We start from the raw sequence: 17,885 nt of genomic DNA on the forward strand, positions 1-17,885 counted from the left end.
GAGAGAGAGAGAGAGAGAGAGAGAGAGCCATTATAACCAACTGTGCTTTTACTGCAATCATCTCGACATGTCTACACACACATAATGCACCCCCCCCCCTCCCACTGCAGGAGCTTGGGCTCAAACCCCCAGACCTGCCGGTTGAAAGACAGCCGATTCTACCACTGAGCCACAGCCATAATGTGACACATCCACAGATGATAAGGATGACTGCATAGATACTTCACAAGGTTTCTGATGGTGTTGTTTGCTTTACACAGAGGCATGGGTTATTCATTCAGAAGCCCCTCAGAGTAAGTTTTAATAATCATTTGTGTTTTTCTAACTTGGTGCTGGAAGTGCAAAGCCGGATGCAGCCACATTCTCTCAGAAAGTTTTTCCATTTGAACTCATGACTCATTAATCAGAGATTTGTTCTATGATTGAGCTAGAGAGCAAATAGACGAGTTTAAACCGTCAGATTGAATTTTCCTCACACTGGAGGTGTTATTATCCTCTGACAGCTCCGAGTCTGCGGAGAAGTTAAACTGAAGAGTCAAATTAAAGTATTATTAAAGGTTTATGTGTAGTCCTTTAAGCTCTGCACTGTTTTATCCCAGTTAATGAAAATCACTTCCTTACTCTCTCTCTCTGTATGAAGGGACTGATTATTGCTGACAGGCAGGCTGCAGCGGGACAGATCAGATACAACACACACACACACCCACACACACAAACACACAAACACAAACACACACGCACAAACACACAAACACAAACACACACGCGCGCACACACACACGTACAGACAAACACAAACACCTGCCACCAGGGAATGAATTCCTGCGCAGACGGACGGATGAAGATAACCATCAGAGGAAAATAATGAAAAGACAGATCAGTTCCTTTCAAATCCTGCAAAAGCCAAATTGAAATAATAGCTGGTGGCAGTTTGAATGCACACACACACACACACACACACACACACACACACACACACACACACACACACACACACACACACACACACACACATGCATATGCAAACTCATGCAAATGTTAAAACCAACATTGACACATAGAGATACATGCATAAAAACAAACAGACTGAAGTCCAATGTGTTATATATACACACACACACACACACTCTCTCTCTCACACACACACACACACACACACACTATCTCTCACACACACACACACACACACACACACACACACACACACACACACACACACACTATCTCTCTCACACACACACACACATTGTGGGGATTTGCATCCTGTTTTTCTCTATTTGAACGTTCATGTCAGACGACTGTCAGCCTGCAGTGATGTTTGGTGAAAACAGTCGTCTGTGTTTTCCTTAAATCCCTGAAAATGAAATTACAGTCTGGTTCAATTTAATGCAGATTTCTTTCTTTCTTTCTTTCTTTCTTTCTTTCTGTCCTTTTGTATTGTTTGCTTAACTCACATTTTACCAACCTCATTTGGAAGAAAGCATTTGATGCCAGCAGTAAATACTCTTATAACAAGAATCTCTGTGCATTAAATCTGATTTCTCTGTGCCTCAGAGCTCCGCTGATGTTCTACCAGCAGATCCTCCACAGAGCACATCATGTACTGTAATCCGCCGCTGAAAATAGTCCCTAATTTTTGCACTATTCAGATTTTTTTTAATAGCATACCAAGAGCTTCAGGAGCCTCCTAAATGGAACATGGTTATTTAAGTACAATTATATGTCACTGTCTTGTCTATCATTTTATTTATTTATTGACTTGGATGACATGGGAACATTGTTTTGTTTTTTGAGTCATTGCGACTTGCAGCTAGCTTAAAGGTATGGCAAGTAGGTGACCACATCATAACTGTCTCCCCATCCTCAGTGTACCCGCTTCAAACATTTTCACCTAAAAAGCACTCCACAACCTGGCTGACCCCCCCCCCCCCCCCCCCCCCCTTCACCAGTACACTCCCGCCCGCACTCTCAGGTCTGCTGACACAAACCTCCTGCCCCCCCGCCGCAGGACTAAATCACAGTCAACCTACAAAGTCTCACCTGTAAACAGGTACCAGAAGTTGTTGGGTTCGATGGCCTCTTGGTCTCCACGACGACCGGTCTTCCTGTACTTGATCTTGTAGGCGGTGATGAGACCGTTTTGGGAGCTGGGCGGAGGCGGCTGCCATGACACCTTGATGCTCTGAAAGACAAAGAACAAAACAAAGAAAACGAATAAGTGAAATGACACAAATCATCTTTTCTCATGAGGGCAATATGAAACATTGCTCTGTAACCAATAGGAAGGCTGAATGAGGAACCGTGTCCTTCATTAAACTGGGTTTTCAATCCCCATAGCGACAGCCACCTACTTTCATAAGAGCACTTTAACGTTCACTGTGTCTCATTTTTGGTGTACAGCATGACTATAAATCTACAGTCTGCAGAGGCTCACCTGCTCTTTGTCCACTTTCTATTTCTGTTCAGATGAGTTAGATAACAGGTTGCTGTCTGTGTTTTTTCATCGAATCATTCTAGTGAAATGCTGCAGGAGTTTCAATTTCCCTGACGGTTTGTGCATCACATTTATTTTTATCTATACTTGTATGAGTTTGCATCTGTGTGTGCGAGTGTTTGCTTGATTGGGTGTATGTTGCATGAATTTTAATTGCTTTATTTGCATGTTAACAACCCACCTCTGACAAACACACACACACACACACACACACACACACACGTAGCAGATGTTTGCTCGGCCCCCAATGTGCTCTACTATGTGAGGCAGCTGCCATCAACCATTCTGCAGAAATACTCAGTGACCCTGTGTGTGTGTGTGTGTGTGTTTTATGGAAATTAATAAATGAAGATTAATGAATTAGAAATGTAAAGTGATCTGATGCATCCCTCTCTCTCTTGTTTGCTCTCTCTCTCTCTCTTTGTGCACTGATGCATGCAAACAGGTAATGTAATAAACCTTTCCAACATGTGGTTCCACATCATTCCTCTGATGGACAGAAAGATGCATCAGTGTGCCAAAAAAAAGCAGAGAACATGAACAGAAGAAGCGAGTGAGCACGGGTGTTAAATGGTGATTCTTTGGTTTTTAAAACGGGGCCTGATCTACTTTATCATTTTTAAGGTTTTTATGATCTGTAGGTACAGAAAGTTTCCGCAGTAGACTGCTTCAGCCTTTAAATAGTAAAGGGACTTGAGCTTGTATCGTGATTTTCTCGTCTTCTACAATAGCCATGTAAGGTGCTGTATCACTTTTCTTAAGCGTCACCAGACTACATGGACAAGAACAGTGATTTAATGTTGCAGAACACAGGAGTTGCTGCTCTTTCTCCGTCTCAGTTGGTTCGTTTTTTTTATGTCATTGTGTGAAATCAAGTTTTGGATCCTAGAGAAACTATTTAAATGACCGAACAAATACACAAACAGAAACTAAGGATCAGGAGAGAGGTCGAGCAAAACAGCCTGTGTGCTCTGAGTCAGAGTTGCCGTTTTCTTCAGTGGAGTCTGGTGGCTTTAAAGAGAGCAATCTTATCCAAACAAAGGGGTCTAGCTCTGTAAGTATCCTCTACATCATGTTGTTAAAACGCCTGTTAAACACAAATGTTATGACCTTTAAGTCGCCTGAAGGACGCATACTGATGGTGCAAAAGAGGAATGTAATGATATTTATTTCATGAAAAGTATGCAGGTTGACTTTTAAAGTCTTCGCTCTCTGAATCCACTGCACTCATATGCATTGTTATGACATGTCTACACACACCACGCTGCTGCCTGAAGTACTCGTGGATTAATCCGCTGTAGAAAATAGTTTGAATACGATTCACTAACAACAACAGTGCCGAGCCTTTCTTTATGAAAGTGCAACAGTCAAACAAGGAAAAAGATGAACGAGCACATGATTGGCTTAGGTGGTCAGCACCTTGCATGTTTCTTTTGCAGTCAGCTTAATCTACTTTGAGCACTAATTCAAAATAGTGCAGTTAAATGTGTGTGTCCCAAAAGAAGGTGTGAAAAAAAGACACCTGGCAGCCAATCAGAAACCAGTATTTTCTGTATCAGTGTTAAATAAGAGCACAAATTGAAGTGAATTATCATGCAACACCAAACAGGCACAGCTCTGCACAGGCAGCCACCTACACGCGCACAGATTGTATCACACACTGTCACACATCTGTTGCTGGTGTCACATTAGCACACACAGACACACACACACAGACACACACAGACACACACACACACACACACACACACACACACACACACACACACACACACACACACACACACACACACACACACACACACACACACACACACACACACAGAGTCAGAGTGATGGTGTGTGTACGCCACCGTCAGCTGCTGTGTAAGTCATCGGGCCAACAAGCAGTTTAAATATTCAGCCAGTGTTACTGTGACGACGGCCACAGAGGAATTCATTAACATTTAGCTGCACCTGTTCCCTCTGCTGCTCCTCATCCTGCTAATTGATTACAGCAGAACTGATTACTGAGAGGGGGGTGGGGGGTGGGAGGGAGGGAAGGGTGAAGAGAGAGAGGGAGACAGGGCCAAATTGAATAAATGTGTGTGTCGGCCAAATTCCACCATACTCACTCTCTCTCGCTCTCTCTCTCTCTCTCTCTCTCTCTCTCTCTCTCTCTCTCTCTCTCTCTCTCGCTGTCTTCGTCTCTGGTCAGGCGTCACCGCGCGCTTCATTAACTAATTAGCCACTTTGACAGCACACAGTTGGATGTGAGGTCTCCATGGAAACAATACAGAAGTTAAATTCATGCTGGAGCAACTCCCACAGAGGGACAAGGCGGGGAACCATCCTCCATGAAGGAGGACAATACCGCCAACACACTCCACCTCAACTATAAGTACTACAACAATCCCAACAGGCTGCTATTAATATCAGGTCAACACAGCTACACCTCCTCTACTCCAAAGACTACTTTAAACCTCCCTAGACCGAGGAAAAGTACATTACCATCAAATGGCAACCGCTGTAGAAGAATGAAGCCAATGCAGAAGTACAATAGACTGCAGTTTCTCTGGCTGCAAATCCCATTGGGTCCCTGAATGCCTGTTTTATAGCAGGAATAAACATATTCACAGCCTTGATGAAAATACTTAAGTGGTATCAATAGCTTAGTTCTTTCTTTGTACAGATGTAGGGAGGGGTTGAATATTTTATAAATCACCTGTTTTGATTTGAGTAAGCCTAAGACTAATGCATACTTACAGGCTGACCGATAGATTGATGTGTTGTAGCTGTTTACCAGGAGGCTAAAGGTCTGCCTCAGTTAGGTTGAGCTAGCATTTCCAATATGTCAGATGCATTTGTTGGGTTTGAAAAAGTCTATGTATGGGTGACGTTACCCCACATATTCTGTCTGTCAGCTCCACGGTTTTGCTCAGTTGCTCCTGCCCCACTGGATCTGTTTCTGGAACGTGAGCACAGCCAAGAGCGGCTGTACACACATCACATGTGAACTACAAGATCACGCGGGAATACAGGGAACAACGTACAAACAACATGTTGCTTTGTCTTTCTGAGCATGATTTTTTTATTCATTCGGTGTCTGTATATTGTGTTTTATTTTGCAATTGACTGGATGCTCTGTGCGTTTCCTCGTCTGACTTCCTGTCCGGATTGTTCTATTCTGTCCAGTTTGACACACGCCTGCAGCGTACTCCGTCGAAAATAGACTCGCAGCATTTTTGAAACGGAGCTGAGCGTAGTGGCACTGGTGGAGCGCTCAGGAGGTGGACTGCAACGCTAACTGTGGAAACACAATAATGGCAACAATAGTGGCAACGAACTACACCGTAGTGCGCAACGCTGATGGACCGCGGCGCGCACTGTGCAGTGTGTGTGAATTGGGGGTAAGACTACACCCATGTTTGATACAGTCTATGATTATTTTACAGTATACAACATGATATTATCTTCTATTGCTACTCTCTGCTAGAACTAATGCTAACACTCTAGTAAAAGTCCTGTTCATTTTCTCCACAGCAGATTTGATTATTAGTGATAACTTCCTGACAATCCAAAGAACACTGACTGTGAGCTGCCTGTGTGACACGTTGGTATATGCTCCTAGAAGACACATGTTTCAACCTCGTTTAAGTAAAAACACGATTTTTTTCATGATCTCGGGGAAAAGAACTCCGCTACCCACAACATCAAATTGCCTTAAGATAAAATAAATAGTTTGTTTTTTATTCCATTAATTTACACTCTTCAAATTTGTTCTTCTGTCAGTTTTTTCAGATGTGTTAGACTAAAGATGAGATGTAAACTATTGGTTGAAGTCCACCCTCCACCTTCCACCTGCTGCTAACGAAAGAGCTGAACCTCCCCCTGCTTTCTTCATTGGTTAGTAGAGTCAAATCCCCTTCACAGCGTTCATATAACTAAACGGGCTCTGTGGATCAATTAAGCCTGTTTCAGTCGTACTTTCTTCCTCCATGTAAATCAGAGGTGAAGTGGCCTCAGGCTCGACTGTAACACCGAATCATTTCTCCCCTTTTCTTTTAAATTTAAAGTCTGAGTGGAGCAGAAAGTGTGGGGAGCAGAAATCCCTCCTGCAGCTGCTTTGTATTCACATGTAGCTGAAATTGGAAAGCGCGCAGGGCAAGCGGAGCCGCGGCCTCATTCACAGCCTTCAAACGGAGACACGGAGACTCGGCCATTTTTAATATTCTCCCAGAGGACAAAGGGAAGATGCAGGGGGTGTGTATGTGAAAAGCTGATGGAGATCACACAGATTATAATAAGTGCTAATAATGACCAAAATGAGGGTGATTATCTTCAGAAGCATGGGCGACTGTGGGAAACATAATGAGCTTATAAACAAAGACAAGGCTGCTGGCAAATTAACTAATAATAAAAGGCCCCGCTAGAGTAGGAGCAACAGTGCTTTTAATAGTTACACTTGTACATATAACAACGTCGTTGCTGTTTCTCATGGCTTCATTAACAGGACATGATGGGGCTCATTATAAGAACACAATGCAGAACCAGCTGATGCCAGATTCAGAGAGTTTTGAACAAATGCTTCAAATATAAAAGACGTTCACACAAAAAATGTAAAGGGTCAAATGTCTAACTCTAGTATGTGTCTTTAGTCTGTCTACAAATCCCCCAATAATGAGAAAAGTCCATCCTCTCCGTCTTTTGCCTGCTCCACTTTTCAGAAAATGTGTGCTCAAACAGGCTGTTTGGAGATTTTCCCTTCATGACATCACAAAGGGCAGTAACCCCTCCCCCAGGTGGGTGACACTCCCACAGCTAGGTGTTTGTTCTGCCCTCTGAGTCTGCCTTCTCACTGTAAACAATAGAGCATGGAGTGAGAAAGACCGAGACACCCAAGCCCTTCTAGAGAGGGGGCGTGGTCAAACACAGCTCATTTACATTTAAAGGTACATACACAGAAACAGCCTGTTCTGAGCAGGGCTGAAATCGGTTCAGATGTCCTATTAAAAAAAAACTTAATTCAGGCTTCTTCACTGTGTTGTTGTTTGTGCTTTCAAACACAAAACAACTTCAATGCATTTTCTTATGGTTTGCTAAAAGACAAAATTGACAAATAAATATCTCCATTAAACATAAAGTGACTGGAGAGCAATGGATTGGTTTCCCCTCCAGAGTGGGCGGTGCTCGTTATCTCAGGGCTTAATACACATGAATGTCATACACATGGATCTCTCACTCAAAAAGGGCCTCTCTTTTCACTTGTAGACTAACATACATTTTTCGTTTTTATTCCTGAATTGAATGGCGACAGCATGTCTCCCAGTATTACCTAAGAACATATGTTAAGTCTAACTTAACTTATGTTAAGTGACTTTGTTCATTGTTGTTGTTAACTGTAAAAATCCGTTCCTCAGACTAATGCTCATTTCTTGATTTGACCCTTTTTTTCCACAGACCTCTGGGCTTTGTTCCTGCTCTGCATACAGAACGAGTCATTTACAAACTTCTTTGTTGCTGATGCAGGGCCGGCAGCAGCACTGGTGCATTTCATTAGTACAGTCAGTATTATTGTATTTCCAGCTGTTCTCTAAATCTTTGTAGCGTCGAGCAGTTTGTCCGATCGATGGACGAAAAAAGCTTTAAAGAAAAAAATAACAAAACTTTAAACCGAACCTGGGATTAATTCAGTGGCTTCTCCTCTGTTTCTGTTTCTGCACGCTGAGCTGCATACAGAGCACCTCATCCACCCTGTGACCTCCACACATACACACACACACACACACACACACACACACACACACACACACACACACAAAAACACACACACACACACACACTCACACACACAAACACACACACACACACTCACACACATGCGCACACACTCAAATGGGGCCAGGTGAGTAAACACTCCCCGAATTCAATCTGTGATTGTTTGTTCATGTCCTCTGGGTGAGAGCTGGAACCACATCGACTGAGTGTGTGTGTATGTTTGTGTGTGTGTGTGTGTGTGTGTGTGTGTGTATGTGTATGTGTGTCCTCTGGGTAAAAGGAGCAATCACACTGAGGGCAGACTGTCTCTATTTGCTCTGCATTACAACATGCAACACCATGCTGCACCATGAAGTGAGTGTGTGTGTGTGTGTGTGTGTGTGAGTGTGTGTGTGTAGTGTCTTCCAAACATAAACAGCTGTTAGGTTTAAAACTAATTAATTAAAAGTATTCATATAGGTGTGTTTGAACGGGTGGTTTCTGTGCACAAAGAATATGTTCAGTTTTCTGGAGTATTATTTAAAATAGTATCCAGGTATGTTTCTCCAAAATCTAAACTAGAGTAGGAATCACAGCAGTGCTGACACCACTCTCATGTCTTTACTGAAGAGTCCAGCTCAAGATGAAAACTGAATATGAGTCAATATGTTTGTTAGAAAAGCGGAATATGACGATTAGATTAGTAGAAATACGATTTTAAAAAACATGATTTTAAAAAACTGTTTTCTGCAGTGAAAGTGTTTTGGGCCTTTTTATGATGTCTAATCTTTTAGTCACTAACAAGTTTCGTCATGTTATTTGTGGCAGTTAGCTAGTTCTCTTTGTTTGTGCCAAGATCAGAAGCTTGTTCTTGTTTACTTTAACTGAGAGTAGAAACATCAAGAATTGTGACATGAATGTGTCATAGACTTTAAAACATTTTGTTTTAAATCCCTGACAGAAAACAACTTCCTGTGGGGATCTTTTTCCTGTATTATCCTTTTTTTTTGTTTTTAGATTTATGTTTGGGCTTTTGTGCCTTTATTTTAGAGATAGGACCATGGATAGAGTCAGAAATCAGAAAACAAGCCACAGGTTCTAGCCTACAGGACTACAGCCTCCATATATGGAGCACGCGCATTAGCCGCTACGCTACCCGCACCCCCTATTGGCCAAGTTTGTCTGAGAAAAGCTTTAACCCATGAAAGCTGCTGGCCTCAACCTGTTGTGCGATAGAGAAGGTTTGAAAATGGAAACTTTCACTCAGTCTGAACTGTAATTATTGTTAGTGTAAATGAATATTTCTGAAAGCTAAAAACCCTCCAGTCACTTTTCTTTAGATTAATTACTACACTCATTAATTTTCCTTAAACATCGCACACACTTGTTTAGCTATTTTTTAGTTTCAATCATGAATGAAGTGAACCATCAGTCAGAGACCTGCTCGTACTTTGTGAAAGCCTCCAGTCATTCCTTCAAATTCTTACAGACGCCAGCTGTTCTCTGTCTCTGTCTCACACCTGTGATGATGTCACTGCACAGCAGATAATTACTCTTAATCATCTCAAATTTCCCTAGGATGTGTTTTGTGTGGAGTCACCGTGGTAACAGGATAATTACACTCTCAAGAAACAAAAACACTAAAATAATCATCACTGTGTTTGTTCACAGAACCAAACCTTCTTCTTCTTAATCAAACATCACTCAGACTTCACCTGAAGCTCCGCCCACCTCGGCAGGAGCACATTTCTGAATTAGACAGAGCGGAGGGCAGCTTAGCTCTGATTGGACCAGGGAGGGTCCACTGACCAGGAAGCCAGGAGCCTGATGATAAAGTATCTGCTGCTGAAAACCAAATGCATCCTCCAAAGAAAGCAGCCTCTGAATTGGGACGCGGCCGTAGTGATGTAAATGAAGAGCACATTTTTAGCTGTTGACTACAAATCTAGTGTGCTAGAAATCCCAATCACATGAAAGCCACTTCCACACGCATGATGTCACTCTCAGGTTTCTTTCTTTATATCAACACACCATCAAACGATTCGCAGATAGCAAGTGATTGGATGCTAACCTGAGCTGTCGTCTACTCTTTGGGAGCTGATGGTTGTTGATGATCAGTTTCGTTAGAGTCAGATAGATTTCGGCTACCATGAAGTGAAATAGCATTTCTCCACAGTGATATTGGCAATATGGGTCATCCTGTTTATTTCCCTACACATTTAAAAGACGCCTCGATGCGGGGAACAAACAGAAAACAGCTTCTCTCACCGTGGGAGGCTGTGTGGAGGATTCACACCTTATCTGGATCTCTGTCAGTCTCATAATCCTCGTACTGAGGGGTATTTTTGTCACTGGCTGCTCTTTAGGATAGATACCAGGTGTAGAGAACAGATGTCCCCTGCTGTGAAGTGCTCAATATGGTCATTCAGGATTATCGGAAAAAAATGAAATGCTCACATTTAAAAAAAGAAAAAACTACACAAACCTGAGAGGAAAAATGAACACTTCAGAGGAAATGAATGTGTGTAAGAGGGAAAGTACATCCATATGAGAGTAGGACTCATTTATGTAGGGGAAGCAGGATGAATTATGACTAAAAAAGACTCTCGGACAGGCTCTCATAACGAAGAGTTTTCATTATGGACTCGTTTTATTCCCCCAGAAGTCAAATGAACACTTCACAGCGAGCTCAGTTGGACCCCCTCACTGCCTGTGCGTTTAATTAATGCTTAAATGAGTCTCCAGGTCCTCCAGAGAAACACATCTGACTCCTGCACAAACTGCGCCGCCAGGTTTAATGGCTCCAACAGGAACTCTTCCAAAAAACTATTCTTAGACTGCGATGGAGCCGATAGGATGTTCCTGGAATCACTCCTGAACCCGGCTCACACAGCCACACACACAGGGCGACCCAGAAAGGGCTCTCTGGAGGATTCTGGGTAAGAAAAAGCAGACTGACATACTGTAAACTCTGACTGTGTGTTCAACCAAGCATTGAACGGCCCACACACACACACACACGTAGAAACACTGTAGACTGGAGGAAGTTAGGTGAATGTCAGATTTGTCAGAAAAGTTGGTTTGACGGCAGAAACTTGTCAAGAGCAAAATTATTCACATTTTCTCCCTCTGCAACAAGCTGCAGGGAACCTGACTGAGGCTGGACCCACCTACGCATGCACGAACGCACGGCTCGACTGTGTGTGGAGCAATTAAGCAGTGAACACGATGTTGGAGTAATTCAGACTGGTTCAGAGTTCGGATGTTTTACTTTTGAAATAAATCACAAAGTTTGGCCTTGTAGTTTGATTTTTAACATAATCAGGCAAGATGATCATGTTTACCTTCACCAGAACGACTGCTGTACGAGTACTGCTTCATTTCACCCACCCACCATTGCTAACTAGAGCCGCTTAACCAGCATGAGCCTTGAATTTTCCACCATTACTCGTCCTCTGTGTTTTGTGTAGAAGGTAGGAAGACTGTAATACCGCCATTAAAGTCGGGCGCACACTGTACGATTTCAGGGGAAATTAGACCAGATTTTTGAGTCATATGACTGATACTGAAGTCCGGCAGAGCTTCAGACCTATCGAGCATAGTCAGTTGTGCAGTGCACACTGAGGCCTGACGGACAAGGAAATCACCGTGGCAACAGCAGGCACATCTGTTTAATCTGTCCTCCCCCTCCGATCATGAAAGAAACGTCGGCAGGAAATATCTGCAGATTGTTTGTCATGATTTAGCTGCTAGTAGACTTGTGGTTATCGGTGATATTGACCCCGAACTTCCACCAGAAACGTGTGCATCGGATGTCCGTTGTTTCGGCTCCGTGCACCCTCGTACGTCAACACACACCACCCTGCGGACGGAGCACAGCCGTCAACTGGAGTGCAGAGACAAAGGAATTCAACAGATTCACTCTCGACAGAGCGAGATAATACAATGTATGTGGTATAAAACTCTATATAAACCTTATAAACATATAAACAAACACACAAACGGTCATTTTTCTCAACTGTTAAAACTTCCCGTCCTGCTTTTTCTTTTCTGTGCTAAGTTGATGCATTGGGCTCGGGAAAAATAGAAGCCCTGCGTATCTGCTGCGGAGGGCACCGGACTGCCAGAGCTGAGAGGGAGCGCAGCGGACCCAGTGGAAGCACACACATTGAATAAAGTGAAAACCTCTCAGCTATGCTGCCATAACGGAGCGTAGACGGACCGAACAAGCATCTGGTGGAAGTTGGCCGTGAGTGTGTGTGTGTGAGAGAGAGAGTGAAAGCAATTTTTCAAGTGTGTGTGTATTTGAGCCGTGCATAGTCTCAAATCGCACACAAAGAATGCAGGCAAGTATCTGAACTTTGTCTCTCTCTTTCTTTGTCCTTTATGAAACATTCTTTTCCCTTTTGTCCTGATCTGAAGGGGATCAGAGTTCAAGATGTGGAGCCAGCAGGGCTAGAGAAAACACCTCTCAGGGGTTTAAAATTAAAACCACATGCTCCTATAGTATGTTTGGTATTCAGCTTTTAACAGGAAATTCACTTTGGTTGAGACTTGAATCCCTCTGTTATTAAATGTAGTATCATGAGGCTTTAAAGTGTCAAGCAGCTCTGACATCAGCGATCGATCAGCCCTGACCTGAGAGAGAAATATCAATCACATGCAGGAAAATAAGCGGACAGAAACTAAATGAGGTCAGCTCTCCACAGACAGCCTGAACCTTCTCTTTATGGACATAAATTATGAGCCATTCACATCAAATCTGGACACATTCATCATTTTTTCTCTGCTGTGATAGCTTTCTGAGTAAAAGGGAAAAAAGAAAATGTTTCAAAAGTGTCTGAAAAATCAGGTCACATCACTTAGGCTTCGACCGTCTGGAGGAGAGCTGTGAATCTACTTTCAAAGAGGACAGTTTAACAATCTTCAACTTTTTCTGTGAAAACAGAATTATAGCATTTCCATTTCGAGGTATAACTCAGGGCCGGTTCTTTATAAATTTAAGCTTTACAAACACATACAAACACTGATGGGTGTAAAGGCCTGTAGTAACTTTCAGAGTAAAAAATGAAGCCAGTGTGAAAAACTGCAGTTCCTCCAGTGGCCACTTGAGGCAGCCTCTTAAAGTGAGTCAATCCCCTATAGAGCCTCTTCTGAAAACTGGTGACTAAACAGAGGATATAAACATGTTAACAGCCTGGACATCTTTAGCACATTTCTCTATTCATGACAGCTAAACGTGAATTGGTATAGAACTCATCTGTTCAGCTTATATGGAAGCTTACAATGATGTATAATTAGGAGCGTGGCCTCTTTTTAATGACAGGTAGTTCAGAAAACAAATTTTGTTGGTGACTCAGACATGTAACGTGTCTTGCTTTGTGGTTTATTGTACTAACAGACCATCCAAGAAGTCTTTGTCCCTTTGCAGTGAGTGAAAACGTATTATTTCACCTACATTTTAGCACATTCTTTAGCAGGTATCTTTGTCTGTGCTTACCACAACTGGTTTGTTAGCTTCTCCAGTGTTTCTCATATATTGTTTTAGTTAGGATAACCCCTTCATGGTAGTCAGGATTGTTGTTTGTGGGATTTCCATCTCTATGACAGTACACGAACCAACGGGGAACACCTCTATGCCTATGCCAACTTCCTACATACAGCCACTAATTTACAAATCAGTACATCAGTGTTGTCAGTGAAACCTAAAGAGTGACTTTGCATGATGTAAAGCTCAAAAAACGTCTAATTTATCGGATACTGTTGTCAGCATAAACCCTAATTTCAGCGTCTGCCTGAAATGGTTATTTTCAGATGCTGTCTCTTTAAGGCCAATCCGCCCCATGTGCCCACTTTCTTCTGATTGGCCAGCTCTCTGGAGGCCTTCCTGGGGTCAGAACACTGCAGGGCTGCCAGGAGAGAGCTGCTCCCCAGTGCTGGGAGAAGAGAGACTAAACAGTTCCTTAGTTTCATATCTGGGAACGATCGTGTGACTTGCAGAACAAGCCTTTTAGCTCCCTCTGCAGACTTGTCCTGGGATTACTCCAACATGCGTTTTCCTCATGATCTGAAATTTTGCCTTCGTTTAGTTAATGGGCATCCAGCATTGTAACACTTTATGTGAGTTTTAAATTGAGGATCAGCAGAATAGTTCAACTCTAAAAGAATAAGTAAAGTCTTTAAACACCTGAGCAGAAAGTCTCTGAGAGAGTGGGAGGAATATAAAGATTACAATCCCCTTCATGGGGTCTCCACCTTTTTTAAGCAGCTCAGACCAGCTCAAAGCAATTTTCCAGAAAGTTTGCCCTCAGACGTCTCAAAAAGATAATATTTGATCGGCTGATTCTTTTTCATATTGAGCAAATACATGCAGTCCTTGTATCCATGCGAGATGGACCTCTGTGCTGGACAGACTTAGCAGCTTTTTTATTATTTACTGACGGCTTTAAGTTGTATCTGTGTTAAGTTACTGCGGATGGAAATCCAGTGTCTCCCGCTGCTTCACATTAGAAGCACTATAACGGCAAAGCAGAGGGAGGATTTGTCACAGAGTGAGAGGCTCTAATCTCCCATAAAAATGGATCTACACTAGAAAATATGGAAATATTTGGTCAGTGGATCAGTCGACACGCTGTGCTTAGTCTGAACGAACTGGCACAGATTCGACACATCATCGAGGTAAACAACTTCTCATAGCTGGCAGAGCTGTCATATGGGACGGAGGATAAGGATGCACATTAAAGTGAGGATGTTTGATTCTTTACATTTAACACGCACAGCTGCTTGTTGGATGTAAAAAAAACAGCTGCAGGATTACTTCTGCGGTCTTTAGTTCTGCCTCTGCATGGCACATCATGTCATGTATATTTATCTTCTGAACAAAACAGAATCAAACAATCATTGATTTCCTTTGGTTTCGTCCGCACTTATTAGAAGGTCTACACACACAACATCAGAGTTAAGACAGCGAGATCATTTGCAGAACAGCAGCTCGCCCCCATTTTCCCCGGGATCATCAAAATCAATTCTGCGGTGTCAGCAGGATTATTTGAGGGAGCGCTTGTTTTATGTAAAAAGGCCACGTCGCTGCTATGGCTGTGAATGTTTAACTGTTCCCCTCATACGACCTGAATGCAGTAGAACAATGATGGGAATGAATATTTAGAGAGCAGCTCTGTTGGTTCTGAGAAAAAACGAACCAGCTTTGTTCCTCCTTCAGTTCATTTAACAGTCTGCTGCTTTAGAGCAGAGAAACAAATGAGCTGCTGTGATGGGATTGGCTTTAAGTGTATATTTATATGCAGAGATATATAAAAAATATGTGTGAACTCCATTTATCTTCTGCAGTAATTCACAAGAAGTACCCGGGTAAATAAACATAGGACAGGAGTATAATAAACAAGTAGATATGTGTGTTACCATGCATATAAAAAACAGCTATCAATAGAAGACTTTGATATTAAAGCAACATTTTTTAGGATTTTGGTTTGGTGCACTTTGGCGCCCTCTGAGGGTCGTTAAAACAGTGTGTTGAAATAGCAGCCTGTCGTATGGGCCTGTCCAATATTTACTCTAGTTTCGCTCGGTCACTCTCTCTTTTTATGTTCTTCATCCATCGACGTCCTCTTTCTCCACTTAGCCTTATCCGTTGTATCAAACAGAACAGAGACATGCTAACTGGCTCTTTTTTAGCTAAAGGCTGCTGTGTGAACTTGTGTCATAAAGCCGTACAGACTGCTCGCAAGAGAACTGTGACCCGCTGTCAAAGTTACACCGTGCTGAAAACAGGCATCCGAGGCGGTCTCTGGAAATGGAATAGACACTTTTCTCTTTGTTTAAAGTTAATGCATTTTTAGATCGACTTTGAAACGACTTTTTTAAGGTGGAAAAGTTGGACATTGTTGTTTTCAATCCAACTCAAAATCGTGATAATCTGACACAAGTTAGGGAGGTCTAAGTAGCATCTTATGTCTCCTTTTTTCTCAATGTTTTATTTTTGACCGTTAAGTCCAACATCACTTTACCCGACTTCAATCTGTACCCAGAACGAATTCCGGGAGATTCACCATCAACGAGTGAGATAGGGTGATAATGTTTATATTCTGTGACCTTTGAGTAACCTGAGTGAACTCAGTGCATATAATGAAGCAGCTTCAAACTCTTTTCCACTCGTTCATTAATGCTATGACAACGTCCAATTATATGAACGTATAATATAGAGTAATATAAACGTCCATATAGAGATTGATTCTGTTGATTGGTCCACCATCTTGGCTCTTCACAGTGTCTCTTTAAGGTCATCTCCTGATGCCTAATCCATACAACTGTAGTTCCATATCGTGTGTGTTTTTATGCTAAAGTGCCTGTTTTTTCATGCTATCTCTCCTCGTCACATGCATCTTTGTCATGCTTGATCCTGCCTATTTCTATTTTCCTCTTTTTATTCTGAGGCACATTAAGTCCGTCCCTGTCATATTACACGTTATGTAAACACGTTTGACTTGACCTAGGAGGACGAGTCATGCTGATGGGATGTGATTGGCTGTTAGGCTATAATCCGAGGTCACGCAAACTCTGCTCTTAGCTAGTTGTGAGAAACTCGGGGAAAACTAAAACGTGTCCCATGTTATGGACATCGAGGTCATTTCTTTTCAGATGACAGATTGTTTTTAACCATTAAAATGTGTTTTCAGGTCATCTCCAGTGTTTTATTTTATAAATCACCTGAGCAGTTTGGACCATCAACAGAGTGAATGGTTTGGGAATATGTGCAGGAAAATGAATTATTTTATACTGCATGATTATGTTCACATTTATGGAAGCAATCAATCAGACAAATGAGGCCAGATCACGAGAGAGCAACAGTTGACTGACTGCAGTGTTACAGCTCACATGTGTGCCACAAATTAAAGCCATCAGTCATTTCAACGACGGAGAAACTTGTGATTAATGTTGACTTGTTGAGAAGTCACAAAGAGAAGCTCAGATATTAAGTTAAAGGTCACTTTGCCATGAAATGTTCCTTATTTATGCCACTTTCATGCAGAGAAAGTGTCACTACTCCAGGATGAAGCAATCTGTTGTTGGTGTGTGTTGCTTTTGTTGCCGTGGATCCAAACAGGAGGAGACATAAAAAGAAGGAATCAAAGTTTAAACTCACCCTGGACAGGACGACCTCTAAGGTGATGTTCTGAGGAGGAGCGCTGGGTACTGCAAAGACAAACACAAGAAAAAGAGTTAATAGGTTTAGGGGTGTGGCCAGACTTTATTTTTGACTGGGGTGACCCAACTGGGGCACCAACATTTGCGGGGGTGGCCTGAAGAGTGTACGCACATATACATCACAAAAACATTTATTAACCCTTTCTATCTCCACTATTCATTTAACTACTTACATTTAAGTATCATACAGATGATATTTTTCTGTGTATCATTTCTTTACTCTAAAAAGTAGCACAACACCTGGAAATTGTTCCAATAATAAAATCTATAAAGGATTGCAGAGACTTTTAGGATTTAGATTATCTATGAATTCTATCTGTGCTGGTTTGAATTATTCATGACTGTGTTTGTAATCCTGTTTTTAAAAATGCAAATATTTAACATTTAACAAGTCCAGCAGCCTCTGACAAAGTGGACGAGACAGTGGATAGAG

The 17,885-nt window shown here is 42.2% G+C and overlaps 1 protein-coding gene across 1 annotated transcript in view; it reads right to left on the reverse strand.

The window, feature by feature from the left end:
* dcc (DCC netrin 1 receptor) overlaps window positions 1-17,885 on the reverse strand; it is a 241,892-nt gene that overhangs the window by 76,189 nt on the left and 147,818 nt on the right. The window contains exons 12-13 of the mRNA XM_065965456.1: window positions 17,391-17,440; window positions 2,041-2,182 (exon numbers count right to left, since the gene is read on the reverse strand). Coding sequence (XP_065821528.1) covers window positions 2,041-2,182; window positions 17,391-17,440 — 192 coding nt within the window. The remainder of the gene's footprint in view (window positions 1-2,040; window positions 2,183-17,390; window positions 17,441-17,885) is intronic.

This window comes from Labrus bergylta, chromosome 17, assembly GCF_963930695.1.
Source record: "Labrus bergylta chromosome 17, fLabBer1.1, whole genome shotgun sequence".
Lineage (NCBI taxonomy): Eukaryota > Metazoa > Chordata > Actinopteri > Labriformes > Labridae > Labrus > Labrus bergylta.